The 14,120-nt window shown below is 53.7% G+C and overlaps 1 protein-coding gene across 3 annotated transcripts; it reads left to right on the top strand.

Annotated features, from left to right (window-relative positions):
* Positions 1 to 33: 33 nt before the first annotated feature.
* RNF121 (ring finger protein 121) lies at positions 34 to 14,120 on the top strand. 3 transcript variants are annotated; one of them, XM_058185273.1, is made up of 9 exons: positions 34 to 123; positions 3,768 to 3,805; positions 4,095 to 4,236; positions 4,959 to 5,113; positions 6,895 to 7,002; positions 7,483 to 7,603; positions 8,870 to 9,003; positions 10,964 to 11,065; positions 12,193 to 14,120. In XM_058185273.1, the coding sequence occupies exons 1-9, from the start codon at positions 67 to 69 to the stop codon at positions 12,311 to 12,313; spliced, it is 978 nt and encodes a 325-aa protein (XP_058041256.1). In that variant the 5' UTR covers positions 34 to 66; the 3' UTR covers positions 12,314 to 14,120. The 3 variants fall into 3 exon arrangements, with proteins under 3 accessions (XP_058041256.1, XP_058041257.1, XP_058041258.1); XM_058185274.1 differs by lacking the exon at positions 8,870 to 9,003 and having other exon boundaries at positions 10,910 to 11,065; XM_058185275.1 differs by lacking the exons at positions 34 to 123; positions 3,768 to 3,805; positions 4,095 to 4,236 and adding an exon at positions 4,572 to 4,765.

Below are 14,120 nucleotides of genomic sequence, written 5' to 3'. Positions count from 1 at the left end.
GCGGGAGCCGAGGGCGGTGATTGGTGGGCGTCGGCGGAAGCGAGTTGGCGGTGAGGCGGGGGCAAGATGGCGGTGGTGGAAGTGGAGCTGGTGGGGGCGCCGCTGGAGGCCGGCGCCGACGAGGTGAGTTCCCGGCGGGGGTCGGGCGGGCAAGGCGGGGAGGGGAGAGAAGGAGGAGGAGGAAGGCTGGTCCTCTTTCCCAACAATCCTGCAAGGCAGGCCTCTCGCCGATCCCGGTCTCTTCACAGCTGGCTAGAGCCTCCAGCACCAGGGGCAGTCTACCTGAGCCAGCAAACGAGCGGCTCTGGGGGCCCTTCTCTTAAACAGGCCCTCGTATCCAGGCCAAGCACCCTTGGAAAAGGCATTAGGCGTCTCTTGAGCGAGTTGTTCCCTTGATGGCTGCTCCAAATCAAGACCTCCTGGGCTCTTGTGGCGGGGAGTCCCACAGTCCCTGCCGAGGGTTGATACTGCCAAGGGTCTACTGCAATGTTTCTCGAGGTTGACAGCTTGAATAGGGATGGAGTTCAATTTCCAAGCCTTCCCCAGCTAGCAAAGCTGGCTAACCTCATGGGCTCTTGTGGCAGGGAGTTGCGCAGTCCCTGCCAAGGGATGAAGCTACCAAGTGTCTATTGTAGTGTCTCTCCAGCGTGAAGAGGGGTGAACTTCGACTCCCAGAATTCCCCAGCCAGCAAAGCTGTCCAAATAAGGACTGCCTGAGCTCTTGTGGCAGGGAGTTCCACAGTCCCTGCTGAGGATGTACTGCACTGTTTCTCTTGAAGGCTTGAAGAGGGGTGGACTTCAACTCCCGGAATCCCCCAGACAAGCTGAAGTCCAGCCCTCTTCAAGCTGTCAAAGCTTGGGCAACCCCGTCCTTGTATGATTCTCACTCGGTACCGCCTGTGCATTCCCATCTGCCGGCAGTCCTTCCTTTGCTCCCACGCTTCGATTCGTTTCCCAGCCTGACCTGAAGCTATAATTTAAGCAGGAGCTCAAGAAAGAATGCTGACGGTCATAACTCCAGTTCTCCTTTCTGGCTTTCCCAGGGGCTCCTTCCCTTCCCTTCCCCAGCCGCCTGGAATCACCCACCAGGCCGATGGGCAGCATAGAAATCGAATCCCAAATTTTTAAAAACGGAAAATTCCCCTGGCGCTTCCCATTGGCTCCCCTAAGCAGATGGAAGGTGACATTCCTTCTCTTTGTCTCTCCTGCCTTTTTGAAAGAAGCCAGAGCAATGACGGAGTTTGAGCAAGTTGGTATCGTAGTGCATTTATCAGCCATGCTGTTTGCAAATTTAAGTAGCCTTTGACTTACGGCCACAATTGAGCCCCAAATTTCTGTTGCTAAGTGAGACTTCATTGAGTTTTGCCCCTTGTTAATGATGTTTTTTGCAACAGGCTGCTACAGTCTCCTGCTTGAAGAGGGGTGGGGTTGAACTCCAAGGTCCTTTCCAGCCTTATTTCCAAACATCTGTGAAAACTCCTGGTCTGTTAGGTGGAGAAATTATTGAAAGCCAATTATTGTGTGGCAACAATTGTGAGGGTTCTTTCTAGCCTCTCATCCTGCCTCTAAGAGGAGGAGAAGCTGTTCCCCTCCGATCACCAGAGCCTGCTCAGCCAATGGCTGAAGTGTGCTTTACACACCTTTGCAACCACTATGACTCACCGACACTCGGCCCTCCTCTCCTGTTAGAGGGTGCTGATGAAATCCTCAACCTAGCAGTTGCAGCCCCCGTAGGGATACAAAACCGTTTCTTATAACAGAATTATACAACAAGACTGTTGGAAGGGACCTTGGAGGTCCTCTAGTCCATCCCCCTGCTCAAGCAGGAGAGCGTATACCATTTCAGACAAACAGCTGTCCAGTCTCTTCTTAAAAACTTCCAGTGATAGCAAAGGAGGTTTTAATTCGCTGTGTCCCAGCTAAAAGAAGAGTTGACTAGCATTTGTGAATAAAACTAAGCTTTGAAGTTTGATTTGTGATCTGTGACTCTTCCTCCTGTGCTGGCAACAACCTTTGCACTCTTTTTAGCTAGCTGTTAGTTCGGCTGCAGGGCTAGGCAGGTGTAGCTGGGCTTATCTCTGAGTAGGTGAATTTGCAGGTTACAAGTACCTCTTGTTCCTTTCCTCGGGGAAACCCTTGGACCACCAGTTTTCAACTTCTGCAAGGTTTTTTTTCCCCCCAGTTTGACCTGGGGACTTGTTAACAAACTTTCCGTGAGGCTCTCAGTGCTCTGTGAGTCTGGTTGTTTTCTTACAGATGCTTCATTACTCAGGTAACATCATCAGTGCTAGAAGGGAGGGGGCTTGCAGACTGAGAGAGGAGGAGGAGGAGATCTGGGGGGTCCTTGATGCTTTCTGCACTTGGTTATTTTCTTGCAGACGTCTCATGACCCAAGTAGGGAACATCTTCGGCACTGAGGTAGGTGAACTAGTTGGATCATGAAACTTCCACAAGAAAACCACCACCAAGAACTCCACAGTCATCATTCTTGTCCTCCCCCTCCACAAACCCCATCATCCCCTTCTAACACTGATGAAGTTATCCAGCTGGGTCATGAAACGTTTGCAAAAAACCCCACTAAGTTCAGAGAGCACTCACAGAACTCAGTTTGTTAGCAAGTCCCCAGTTCCATTCCCCACTATCCTGTCAGCTGAAGAAGCTTCTTGGATGAGAAGCGAAACGTCTTCAAAGTAAAAACAAGAAAGCCCAGTTGCCTCCTGAAAAAGCACCTTTGGGACAACCAGGACCTGGATGGCTGAGAATCTCTACAGATCTCCAGTTCAAACTGAAAGAACAATTATTGCAGAAGTTGGAAACCACAGACAGAAATTGTCGTGTCCCAAAGAATTCACTGCCCCCTTTTCAATCCAGCATCCCCCTCTGTCACACCTGTACCTGCCACTAGTGTGCTGTTGTTAGCTGTCTCAAACTGGGGAGTGGGGCGGAAGCTCCGGCGGGTCCAAGCATTTTGCTCCCGTAGTTTTCAAGGGGGAGAGCGCAGCAGAGACGTGGTGGTGCCACAACATGTTTCATAAAAGATGCTGCTGTGCTAAAAAGGAGTCCGTTTATTCCAGATGTGAGGTGTTGGCCCTCCACAGTGTGAGGGATATTAAAGGCCATTCGGTCCATGATCCTGGGCCTCTACCTGCTGATGACCTGCTCCATGTTTCAGCTGTATGTTAGGATAGTTGTAAACTCCCCCCCACCCACCTGTCGGTCAGCCCATAGCAACAGGACAGGTGAGCGAAATGCTGTCCAGCCGCCTTCAGAGCCTTGGCGGCTGAGTGGCTTCCGCCTTCTGGCTTTCCTTGCGCTGGGCCTTATATCCAGGGGCAAAAAACAAGGCCTCTGGGACTCAGGAAAAGGAGAGCCTGCGGAGGCCAGGAATACCACGTCACAATCAGGGTGGAATGTCCGCCCTTGGGAAGTTCTCGGATCCGAAGGGATGGAAAGGTTGCTCACAGGAGAGCCAAAGCTGCTGTCTGAGTTGCTGTGATGGCTGCCCTGCAGGTGAGCGGGAGGGGGGGGGATGACGACTTTCACAGCTATCCTAAAATCCACAGCACCCCATTAAGCCCCACCCCCGGGGGGGGGAGGTTCTGGGCATATCTTGTTCTGTGAATATGACCCTGGTTGCTTGTAGCCCTTCTCGGTTTCTGACTCCTGGGGGACCCAAAGGGAGCTCTGGGAGACCCCCTTTGCTGGGACAGCAGGACCTTCTCCCTCCCTTCCCTTGGGTGCAAGCGGCTCTCTCTTCTTCTCTGCAGGTGGACCTCTCACACCTGGACCCGGATGAGAGATGGAGGTGAGCATGCAATAACATCAACCCGTAAAGTATAAAATTAACACTAAAGCATTAAAATTAATTTCAGATTTTTAAAAAAATTAACATAAAATTGCATTGTCCAATCACGCGCACTCCCCTTGCGTGGTTCTGACTCTATCTTTGTGGTCCCGAGGCGGCTTGGGGTCTTTAGGAACCGGTTGTGTGTGTGTGTTTGTGTGTGCTACGCAGCCAGACTGAAAGGGTTGCCAGCTGCGTTGGCAGGTGCTGCTGTTGTGCCAGAGGCTGAGCTGCCTGTCTCCGGTTCCAGGATCGAGCATGCCCGGATGCACGCCAAACACCGGGGCCACGAGGCCATGCACGCCGAGATGGTCCTCATCTTGATTGCCACCTTGGTCGTCGCCCAGCTGCTCCTGGTCCAGTGGAAACAGAGGCATCCTCGCTCCTACAACGTAAGGCCGCTCCTTCAGGGTGCCAGTAAAGGAGAATCCTTGTAGCTCAGGGTTGAACTGGGGGGTCCTTGGTCCTCTCTGAACTGGGTGGTTTTCTTGCAGACGTTTCATGACCCAACTAGGGAACATCATCAGTGCTAGGAGGGACAAGAGCTGCAAAGAGGAGGAGGAGGAAGACTGTGGGCTCCTTGGTGCCCTCTGAGCTGTGCTGTTTTCTTGCAGCCATTTCATGACCCAACTAGGAAACATCATCAGTGCTAGAAGGAGGTGCGGTTTATGGAGGAGGAGGAGGATGACTGTGGGCTCCTTGGTCTCTCTGCAAGCAAGTTATCTGAATATAAACCAAGAGCAAAACCACAGAACTTAAAAAGCACCAAGGAGCCCACAGTCCCCCCCCCCGCCTTCTTCCTCCTCTTTCTCCATGAAACGTCTGTGAGGAAACCACCCAGGTCCGAGGGGCCCCGCAGCGTCCCCTCTGTCTAGAATGCTTTCATTTGGATCCCTGCTGAGTTTAACCCCTGGCCTAAATGTAAGTCTTAGAAGCCATTTGGATGCTGGGTGCTCATGGTCTGCCAGCTGCTGGCGAGGGCTGACGTCCAGCTCCTTTGCTAGAATTCTTTGAGGATTGTCTGAGCTTCTGGGATGGACACGTGTTGAGATGCAGCTCTTCGGGGAGATTTCAAGCTGCCCCTCCCCTAACGCACACACACCCCTCGTTGCAGATGGTGACCCTCTTCCAGATGTGGGTCGTCCCCCTCTACTTCACTGTGAAGCTGCACTGGTGGCGGTTCCTGGGCATCTGGATTTTCTTCTCGGCCATCACAGCTTTCGTTACCTTCCGAGCCACTCGGAAGCCCCTTGTCCAGACCACCCCCAGGTGAGCGGGGGGGAGGAAGGCCGCCCATCTCCTGCGGGGGGTGCTTTCCTGTTTGGGCTCCTTGGAGCGGGCAGAGGTGCAGCCGGGCTCTCCTGCATCTGAGCCTTTTTCCTCTCTTGGTTGGGGCTAATACGGAGTTTTTAATTCAGCTCCTTGGCTAGCTGCCCACCCAGAGTCCATTAAAAAGTGACTAAATGATTCACATGCTAACGGAATACAGGTAGTCCTCGACGTATGAACACAATGGAGCCCAAAATTTCCGTTGCTAAGCAAGATGGTTGTTCAGTGAGTTTTGCTCCATTTTACGACCTTGTCACGGTTGCTAAGTGAATTATTCCAGCTGTTAGGTGAATAACATGGTTGTTAAGGGAATCTGGCTTCCCCATCGACTTTGCTTGTCAGAAGGTTGCAAAAGGGGATCACGTGACCCTGGGACTCTGCGACCGTCATAAATATGAACCATATGGTACATATTTCCAGGCACTTTTTAAAGTGCTGTTGTAACTTTGAACGGTCACTAAACGAATGGTTGTAAGGGGAGGACTCCCTGTAACATGGAGACAGTCCCTGAAAGAGCCCAGTTAGTGGGTTTTCCTTCTGCCAGAGGGGAGGGTTTGCTCAGGGGCCTGACTGGTCTCCCCTGGGGCCCTCGGAGGTGGGGGGGGGGCAAACACAGAGGGCTGCATTGCAGGACAACATCTGGCCCCAGGCAGCCGCGTCTGTGCATAATGCAGGTAGTCCTCAAGCTATGGCCATTCGCCCAGCCCCCCTGTGAAGTTGCCACAGCCCTGGAAAAAATGATTTGTGATGAGGTCTCAGGCTTCATGGACGGTCGTGGCATCCCCACAGTCAGGTGATCAGAATTTGGGGGCCTGGCAACCGGCCTTCCCGGGGTCCTCTGGGACCTCCCCAGGCAGCCTCCGACGTGGGGGGTGGGGGAGCCAGATTGGGGGTCATTTATCCCTGGCAGGAAAAACTGCTTGGGATTCACTTCACTGTCTGGCTGACCAACAGGAATTCTGTTCCCAGCTGTGGGGGGAACTCAAGGACTGCCTGTCGGAGAAACTCTCCAGTCAGCAAAATCCACAGGTTTGCTTATACAGTTAGTCCTCGACTTACAACAGTTCATTTAGTGACCATTTAAAGTTACAACAGCACTGGAAAAAGTGACTTAAGACCACTTTTTACACTTGCGACCCCATGGTCACATGATCAGAATTCAGAAGGTGGATAACTGGTTTCATATCTACGACGGCCACAGTGTCCCAGGATGTGTGTGTGTGTGTCACGTGATCCCCTTTTGTGACCTTCTGATAAAATTAACGGGGAGGACAGATTCACTTAACAACCGTCGCTGTAATTTAACCAGTCCAGTGATTCACTTAACGACTATGGCAAGAAAGGTCATAAAATAAGGCAAAACTCACTTAGCAGCAGAAATTTTGGGCTCAATTGTGGTCATAAGTTGAGGGCTACCCGTATGTTTTATTCCATCAGATTTGAAGGCTGCTTAAGATCCCGAACTTTACCTTGTTTAGGGTTGACTTTGACCGCCTTCCTCCGTTGGATTTATTTATTTATGTTTAGCTGGCCAGTGGCAAGTGGTGCGCATTCCTTTTCACTGGATATTTATATCCCTGTTTTGGGACACATGTGGCTTTCAGCTGATGGCCCGCATCTATTTGAAAGAGGGAAATGGGGATGGCGTGTTCAGCTGCAGGAAGGGCTCCTGATTAATAGCTCTGTGCCTGGCATGCTTTTATTTTGCTCCCTACGACTAGATTGGTGTACAAGTGGTTCCTCCTCATATACAAAATCAGCTACGCCACAGGCATCGTGGGTTACATGGCCGTCATGTTCACCCTCTTTGGACTTAATTTATTATTCAGGTGAGAAACACTCCCTCCCTCCCTCCCTCTCTCTCTCTCTCTCTCGCACACACCCCTGGAGTCCAGGTGTGAAAATGGTGGGACGGGGAGGAGGAGGAGGGCGGTGGGGTCCTTGGTGGTCTCAGAGCTTGGTGGTTTTCCTGCAGATGTTTTGTTACCCAAAGTCGGTAGCACCATCAATGCTTGTGCTAATGTAATAATTACAATTTTTCCCATGAACCCTTGGGGGTCGTCTAGAGGACTCCTGAGCCCCAACGGGCAGCTCGGGCAATTCAGGGATTCTTGGGGCCAAATAGCCCGAGCTCCAGGCAGGGCTTCTTAGAGTCCTGGGTTCGAAGCCTCCCTCACTCCAGCATGAAAGCTGCACTCCTGGCTCCGAGGGGGAGGCCTGCCTGCCTGCCTGCCTGCCTGGGGCAGGGTCCTCTGCGTGGCTGCCAGGGAGGTTTCTGAAGTCTCTGCCCCCCTCCCACCCCATGGCAGAATTAAACCAGAAGACGGCATGGATTTTGGGATATCGCTCCTGTTCTACGGCCTCTACTACGGAGTCCTGGAAAGGGACTTTGCGGAAATGTGTGCGGATTACATGGCCTCCACCATCGGGGTAAGAGCCTCCAAGGGCAGGGGAGGGGGCTCCTTTGAGGAAGAGGGAGGGGCCCTTGAGACCCTCTCTCCCCTATGCTCGACCTGCCCTTTCCCCAGCCACAGCTCCCCTCCTCCCCCTCCATCTTTTTGCCCCACATGGCCCTTGCTCCAGATGTGGTTGGCCTGGGAACAGCTGGTTGGGAATCTCCTCCTCCAGCTGTTTCCTGGTGTCAAATGACCATCTGCAGTGACTTCCTTCAGCCAGTCTCAAGCTTGGCTCCTTTAAGGCTTCAACTCCCAGAATTCCCCAGCCAGCTATGAGGAGGAAGAAAGGATGGAAGGATGAAAGGAGAGATGAAGAAGGAAGCAAGGAGAGGAGAAAGGGAGGAGAGGAAGGAAGGGAAAAGGGAGGAGGGGAAACAGGAAGGAAGGAAAGAAGGGAGGGAAGAAAAAGAAAGATAAAGAAGGAAGGAAGGAAGAATTTTTTTTATTCTTTATTATATTCATTATTATTTATTATAATATTATTTATTATTTATTAATCATTGCAACAATACACAAGCACAATAGATTTAAGCTTAATGTTAACCGCTCCAATCTTGATTGCAGAAAATATGACTTCTGTAACAGAGTTGTTAATGCTTGGAATGCACTACCTGACTGTGGTCTCTTCCCAAAATCCCCAAAGCTTCAACCAAAAATTGTCTACTATTGACTTCCTCACCCTATTCCTAAGAGGTCTGTAAGGGGCGTGCATAAGAGCACAAACGTGCCTACCGTTCCTGTCCTATTGTTTTCTTTCATCATATCCAATTAATATAGTTATTACATATCATACTTTTTTTTTTTATTTGAATTTATATCCCGCCCTTCTCCGAAGACTCAGGGCGGCTTACACTATGTCAAGCAATAGTCTTCATCCATTTGTATATTATATACAAAGTCAACTTATTGCCCCCAACAATCTGGGTCCTCATACTTATATGTATGCTTATATATTGTATAGTTATTTCCTGCTTATGCTTATATATACTGTGTGACAAATAAATAAATAAAAAATAAAAAGAGAGAGAGAAAGAGAGAGAGAGACGGCTGGCCGAAGAAGTTGGGAGTTGTAGTCTACCCGATTTGAGAAACTGATCTAAGGAGCGCAGAGGGACTTTGGCCACCAGGTGACGCTCTAGCTCTTCCTCCTGGGCCTTTGGCTGGGGCCGGGGCCTTGGGAGGAGAGCTTCAAGGGGGTCCCCCAGGAGCCCTCCCGTCAGCCTGGCTCTCCCTGGGGCAGTTCTACAGCGCCTGCGGGATGCCCACCAAGCACCTCTCGGACAGCATCTGTGCCGTCTGTGGGCAGCAGATCTTCGTGGACGTCAACGAGGAAGGCATCATCGAGAACACCTACCGGCTCTCCTGCAACCACGTGTATCCTTCCACGGGGGGGGGGAGGAGGATGGGGGGGGCTCTCGTGGCAGGAAGGAGGGGGAGCAGCTTCCGGGGGCTGCGGTACACCCTCCCCCACACGCACACGGGGTCAAGACTGGGGCGCTTGGCAACTGACTCACTCCCTGGGGTTACGTGGTCCTCTTTTTCTGACAAGCAAAGTCAATGGGGGAAGCCAGATTCACTTAACAACAGTGGCAAGGAAAGTTGTAAAATGGGTCAAAACTCACTTAACAACCATCTTGCTTAGCAACGGAAATGTTGGAAGCCGCAACGGTCATAAGTGAAAAACCAGCCCTGAGTCCCTTTTTTCAGTGCCGTTGTCACTCCAAATGGTCACTAAGTGGAGAGTTAGGAGGACTGCTTGTCAATCCACTGACCAGCGGTTCAGAGGTTGGGTCGCTCAGGCATGGGATCCCCCCAAGCAGCCCTCCAGTGCCGCCCACTGGCTGCTCCCGAATCCAGCTCTTGCCGGCGGGTGTGGGGTGTGGGTGTGGGTGTGTGTGAGCAAGCCAATTGATCTCCTGCCCCACAGCTCCTGGCCGTGTGTGGCCCCCGGAGGGCCCTGCGAGAAAGGCCCATGGGAGGAGGGGCTTTCTTCGTTGAGCATGTGGGGAGGCCTGTCTGCGAGCACCGTGACGGTATCCCCTCTGCTTCCCTTGCGTGACACACGTGTGGGGAGGACCAGGGCTCCCCGGGCTGAGTCTTGTGGGAACTTTCCCGCAGCCCCTCCCTCCCCTCAGGGGCCGTCAGGGGAAGCCACAGGGCCGTGACTCAGCAGCCCCCCCCCCCCGGGCTTTCCCCTGACTCATCCCCCCTCCCCCCCAAAGGGAAACCCCAGGCAGGACGGAAACAACACCCATCCAAAGGAGAAGCCACAGGACAGAGAGTCCTCCAGTTACGACCACAATCGAGTCCGACATTTCTACTGCCAAGTGAAACGTTTGTTGAGTGACATTTTTGCCCCGTTTTACAACTTTTCTTGCCATTGTTGTTAAGTGAATCACTGCAGTTGTTAAGCTGGTGACACGATTGAACCTCGCTTGTCAGAAGGTCGCAAAAGGGGATCACGTGACCCGGGATGCTGCAACCGTCGTAAGTACGTGCCAGTTGCCAGGCCTCTGAATTTGGATCCTGGGACCCTGCAACGGTTGGAAACGGGAAAAAGAGTCATAGGTCACTTTTTCTTACAGGTCAGCTCCACCTGGGCTGACCTGTAACCCCCAGATGCCCGGAGAGCATGGGACTTGTAGTCACCCAGCCTGACCTGCGAGGGCTGCAGCAAAGCGATGGGATTGGGTGTAGGGGAGGCTGCCGGCCCCTCTGCCCGAGGGTCACCTCCGTGCCCTGGAAGCCCCTCCTGTGCTGCTCGGGGCCAGCCTGGGTCCTAGGAATACGCAGCCCAGCCGCCCTGTCCAGGAGCATGGGAGGGAGGGGCACATGGGCTTGTGGCCCCAGAGTGGGGAAGGGGAGACACAGTCTGGATTCTAGGCCGCCTGGCCTGGCCCCAGTGTTGTCCTCCTTCCTCGCACTCGGGTGTTTTGTCATGGCTGCAATGCATCAGTGCTAGAAGGGAATGGGGTTTGCAAATGGAGGAGGACTGTGGGGTCAACTAGGAAACATCAGTGACAACAATAAGGATCATCGCACTGACGATGTTCCCTAGTAGGGTCACGAATTGTCTGCAAGAACACAGCCAAGATCAGAGAACACCAAGGACCCCACAATTCTCCTCCTCCTCCTCCTCCCCACAACCCTCCCTCCTTTCCAGCCCTGATGGTGTTCCCTAGTTGGGTACTGAGACGTCTGCAAGGGAAGAACCCAGCTCAGAGGGGCGCGAAGGGCTCCCCCATTTCAACCCTGGGCTCCCGGTCTTCTTTTCTACCAGCTTCTGGATTCTGTCCACCCCTCCCGTTTGTTCCTTGACCATCCGCCCGTCCAGCTTTCACGAGTTCTGCATCCGGGGCTGGTGCATTGTGGGGAAGAAACAGACCTGTCCATACTGCAAGGAGAAAGTGGACCTCAAGCGGATGTTCAGCAATCCGTATCCTTCCTCTCTCGCCATTAGAACACACACACCCCCAGGGCTGGACTAGATGCTCTTTGTGCCCCTGCCAACCTTTATTCTCTCTCTTGCTGGCTTTGAGCCTGGCAGATTGATAGGCCCCAGATGCCTCCCCCCAGTAATGCCCCCAATAGTCTCCCTTCAGAGCGTTTCCACGCAGGGCTGGTTTCCCGTGGCCTCCCAGGCCCTTTTCTCACCTGGGGTGGACAAATGACCCCGGCTGAAGGTCGATGGCTCTGACCCTCATGTAGGGCCTTGAATCCTAGGCGACAGAACCAGCGGATGGGATGCTGGCCTGTTGACCCCCCGTTAGCCTTGTGGCTTCCCCTAACTCAGACCTGGACATTTTACCCCGCCCACCACCCACCCCTGGGCCACATCTGGCCTCTCCCATGGGGACTGCTTTCATTTTGAAGCTGCCTGGTCATATATTTTTTTTCTCCAATTTACGTATTTGCATACAAGGACCAGTCCTGGTTTCTCATGTGGTCCCTTGGGGAAATGAATTACCCAGCCCATCTAAGGCCTAATGGCTTAAGCCAGGAGTCCCCGACCCCCCCAGGGCCGCAGCCGTTGGGAAGCAGAAGTGGCAGTTGAGCAGGCACACATCCCCACTTGTGCAAGCAGCCGCCAAGCGTTCACTCCCATTTGCCTGACCAGCAGGTGCGTGTGTCCACTGCTTGTGCAGAACCTCCCTCTACCCCCCACCCCTCCCCCTGCAAAGCTCGAAAGGTTGGGGAACTCTGGCTTAAAGGACACCGGAAACGGTCTATCCTTGGGCAGTTCGAGTCCTGCCACTGCGTGACGGGGCGAGGTTCCCTCCACTGGCCTCGGCTCCTGCCAACCTAGCAGTTCGAAAGCATCTTACTTACAAGTAGATAAATAGGCACCCCTTTGGTGAGAAGATAACTGTGTTCCCGTGTTTTGCCACGCGCTCTGTGCTGTGGCGTGGTCATGCTGGCCACGTGACCACTGAAACGTCTTCAGGCAGCGCCCGCTCAACAGCCTTCAAACGGAGGGCCTTAAACTCACCTACAAGGAGCAAGTAAAACCCGCAGGGACTTCCTGACCCTTTATTTTTACTCGGCCTTAACTCCGCCTTGCAGCTGGGAGAGGCCACACATGATGTACGGACAGCTGCTGGACTGGCTGCGCTACCTGGTGGCCTGGCAGCCGGTCATCATCGGACTGGTGCAAGGGATTAACTATATCCTGGGGCTGGAGTAGCCCCCCCTCCCGGTTCCTGCCCCAGAGCCAGAACGCCCTGGGGAGCCGAGCCGCCCGGCCCAGGACGCCTTGGGAGCCTCGGGAGAAGTGGGTTCTCGGTCACTTTACCTCTCAGGACGGTGGCCTCCGGCTCAGTGCTGCTGCGCCACAACTCCAGACGGACTCTGCGCACGAGAAGCACCCCCGAGGCCGGCTTCTGCTGCTTGTAGGATGGGAGGGAGAAGGTCTCCCTCTTTTTTCTTTGTTCGTTTTTTTTTTAGCAGGAAAGAAAATTATTTTCACGAGCCTATCAAAAGATCTTTTTATTCCTGATGCAAAAGGAAATGGATGTTTCCCTCTGGCATCGCCCCTTTGTGCCAGACCTGGGGGCACCCCCGCCCCCTCCTCTTGGCCGCTTCTGGAGGAGGTCGAGGTGGACAGCCACTATGGGGCAGAGGGGCTCCTGCCCTGATCCCCAGCCCCATCCTCCCCAACCTTTGAGGCTGGGGGCCTCTGGTGCCAACCCAGGGAGTTCCTGTCCTCTGTCGACCAAACCCAAGTCTGTGTTTCCTCCGTTTCTCCCACCCCATCCTGAATTTTGGGGGAGAGGCTCCTCTGCCTTCTGCACTCTCCCCTCTAAATGTCTCTTGCGAATGGTTCCTAGTTAAACCCGGGACTTTTCTTGCCTGCCCGTTAGACTGGTCGAGCTTTGGAAGTAGCAGCTCAAAAACATGGGCAGCCGTTGTCTTTCTCTCCCCTAAACAAGCCAACCTGCCAGATTGAGGGGCTTGGGGGGCATCGACTCCTCTTCTCTCCCTCCACTTCGCCTGGGAGGAAGCAACACGGTGCCGCGTTCATCCCAACGTCGCTGAGAAGTCCTGCTCAATCCAAGGATTGCTGGGTGGCCTCCCATCCTCAACACTGTCTGATTATTTTGGGGGCTTGGCGTGGCAGCGTTCGGTTTAACAAACAGTGGTGTTAATGTGGGGAAGGAGAGAAAAGCCAGAAGCTGCTTCGGCGCATTTTAACTCCAGGAGATCAGTGGAAACAGGGAGGGTGGCGGGTGGCCTTTGACCCAGGAAGAGTGGTAGTCACTCCCATCGCCTGGGACCCCCGCCCAGCCCTCCTCACACCTGGGTCTGTATCGGGGAGGTGGGCATTGCGTAGAGCTCCTTTCTCCTAACCCCAGATGATGGGGGAGGCGAGATGCTGAGCCGGGCAGACCCCCTTCCGCAGAGGGGCTCCGGGACCCCTTGCGAGGGGATGACCTCACCCTGCCAAGGACAGGCTCCAGGGTCTCCAGAAGGTTGCTCTCCACCACCACCATCTATGCAGCGGCTGAAATACCGGGTGCCTCCACAAGGGAGCGGGGTTCAGCTGTGGGGTGCATCTCTCTGGCTCGCCATCCACAGGACAAGGGCAGGGCCGTGTCTGCCACTTTGTGGGTCTCACTTTCCTGGGCATCGGCCCGTAGGGGGAGCTTTGCAGCCGGTCACAGCCTCTCCCCAATCCTGGCAAATAGTGGGGTGATGGGCTTCCCTGGATCACCAGGAAAGGTGTCCAGGTGCAGAGCTCTCTCCAGCAAGGGGAGGAAGCTGGGACGGTTGGGAGGGGGGGCTTCCCTAGCCACGGTTGGCATCCCTCCAGATGCACACGCACAGGTGTCTGTTGTAGCATCAAAGGCAGCCTGGCCCACCTGTGCAACCTACTGCCAACTGGGAACTTTCTTGTAGACAAATCCTTAAAAACTCAAGAGTGCGGATGGAATTTTTCTCTCTCCCCCCCCCTCCCCCTTTGAAACAACGTGTAATAAATTCTGCTAAATTGC

This window comes from Ahaetulla prasina, chromosome 5, assembly GCF_028640845.1.
Source record: "Ahaetulla prasina isolate Xishuangbanna chromosome 5, ASM2864084v1, whole genome shotgun sequence".
NCBI lineage: Eukaryota > Metazoa > Chordata > Lepidosauria > Squamata > Colubridae > Ahaetulla > Ahaetulla prasina.
Note: the sequence above shows the minus strand (reverse complement) of the source record. Positions and strands in the feature narration are given on the sequence as shown.

Bases quoted from the DNA above. Each gene is read 5' to 3' on its own strand.
- RNF121 (XM_058185273.1), top strand. From the start codon at position 67: ATGGCGGTGGTGGAAGTGGAGCTGGTGGGGGCGCCGCTGGAGGCCGGC. The intron at 7,604-8,869 runs GTAAGAGCCTCC...TCCCTGGGGCAG, and splicing joins ACATGGCCTCCACCATCGGG to TTCTACAGCGCCTGCGGGAT. The intron at 9,004-10,963 runs GTATCCTTCCAC...CCGCCCGTCCAG, and splicing joins CGGCTCTCCTGCAACCACGT to CTTTCACGAGTTCTGCATCC.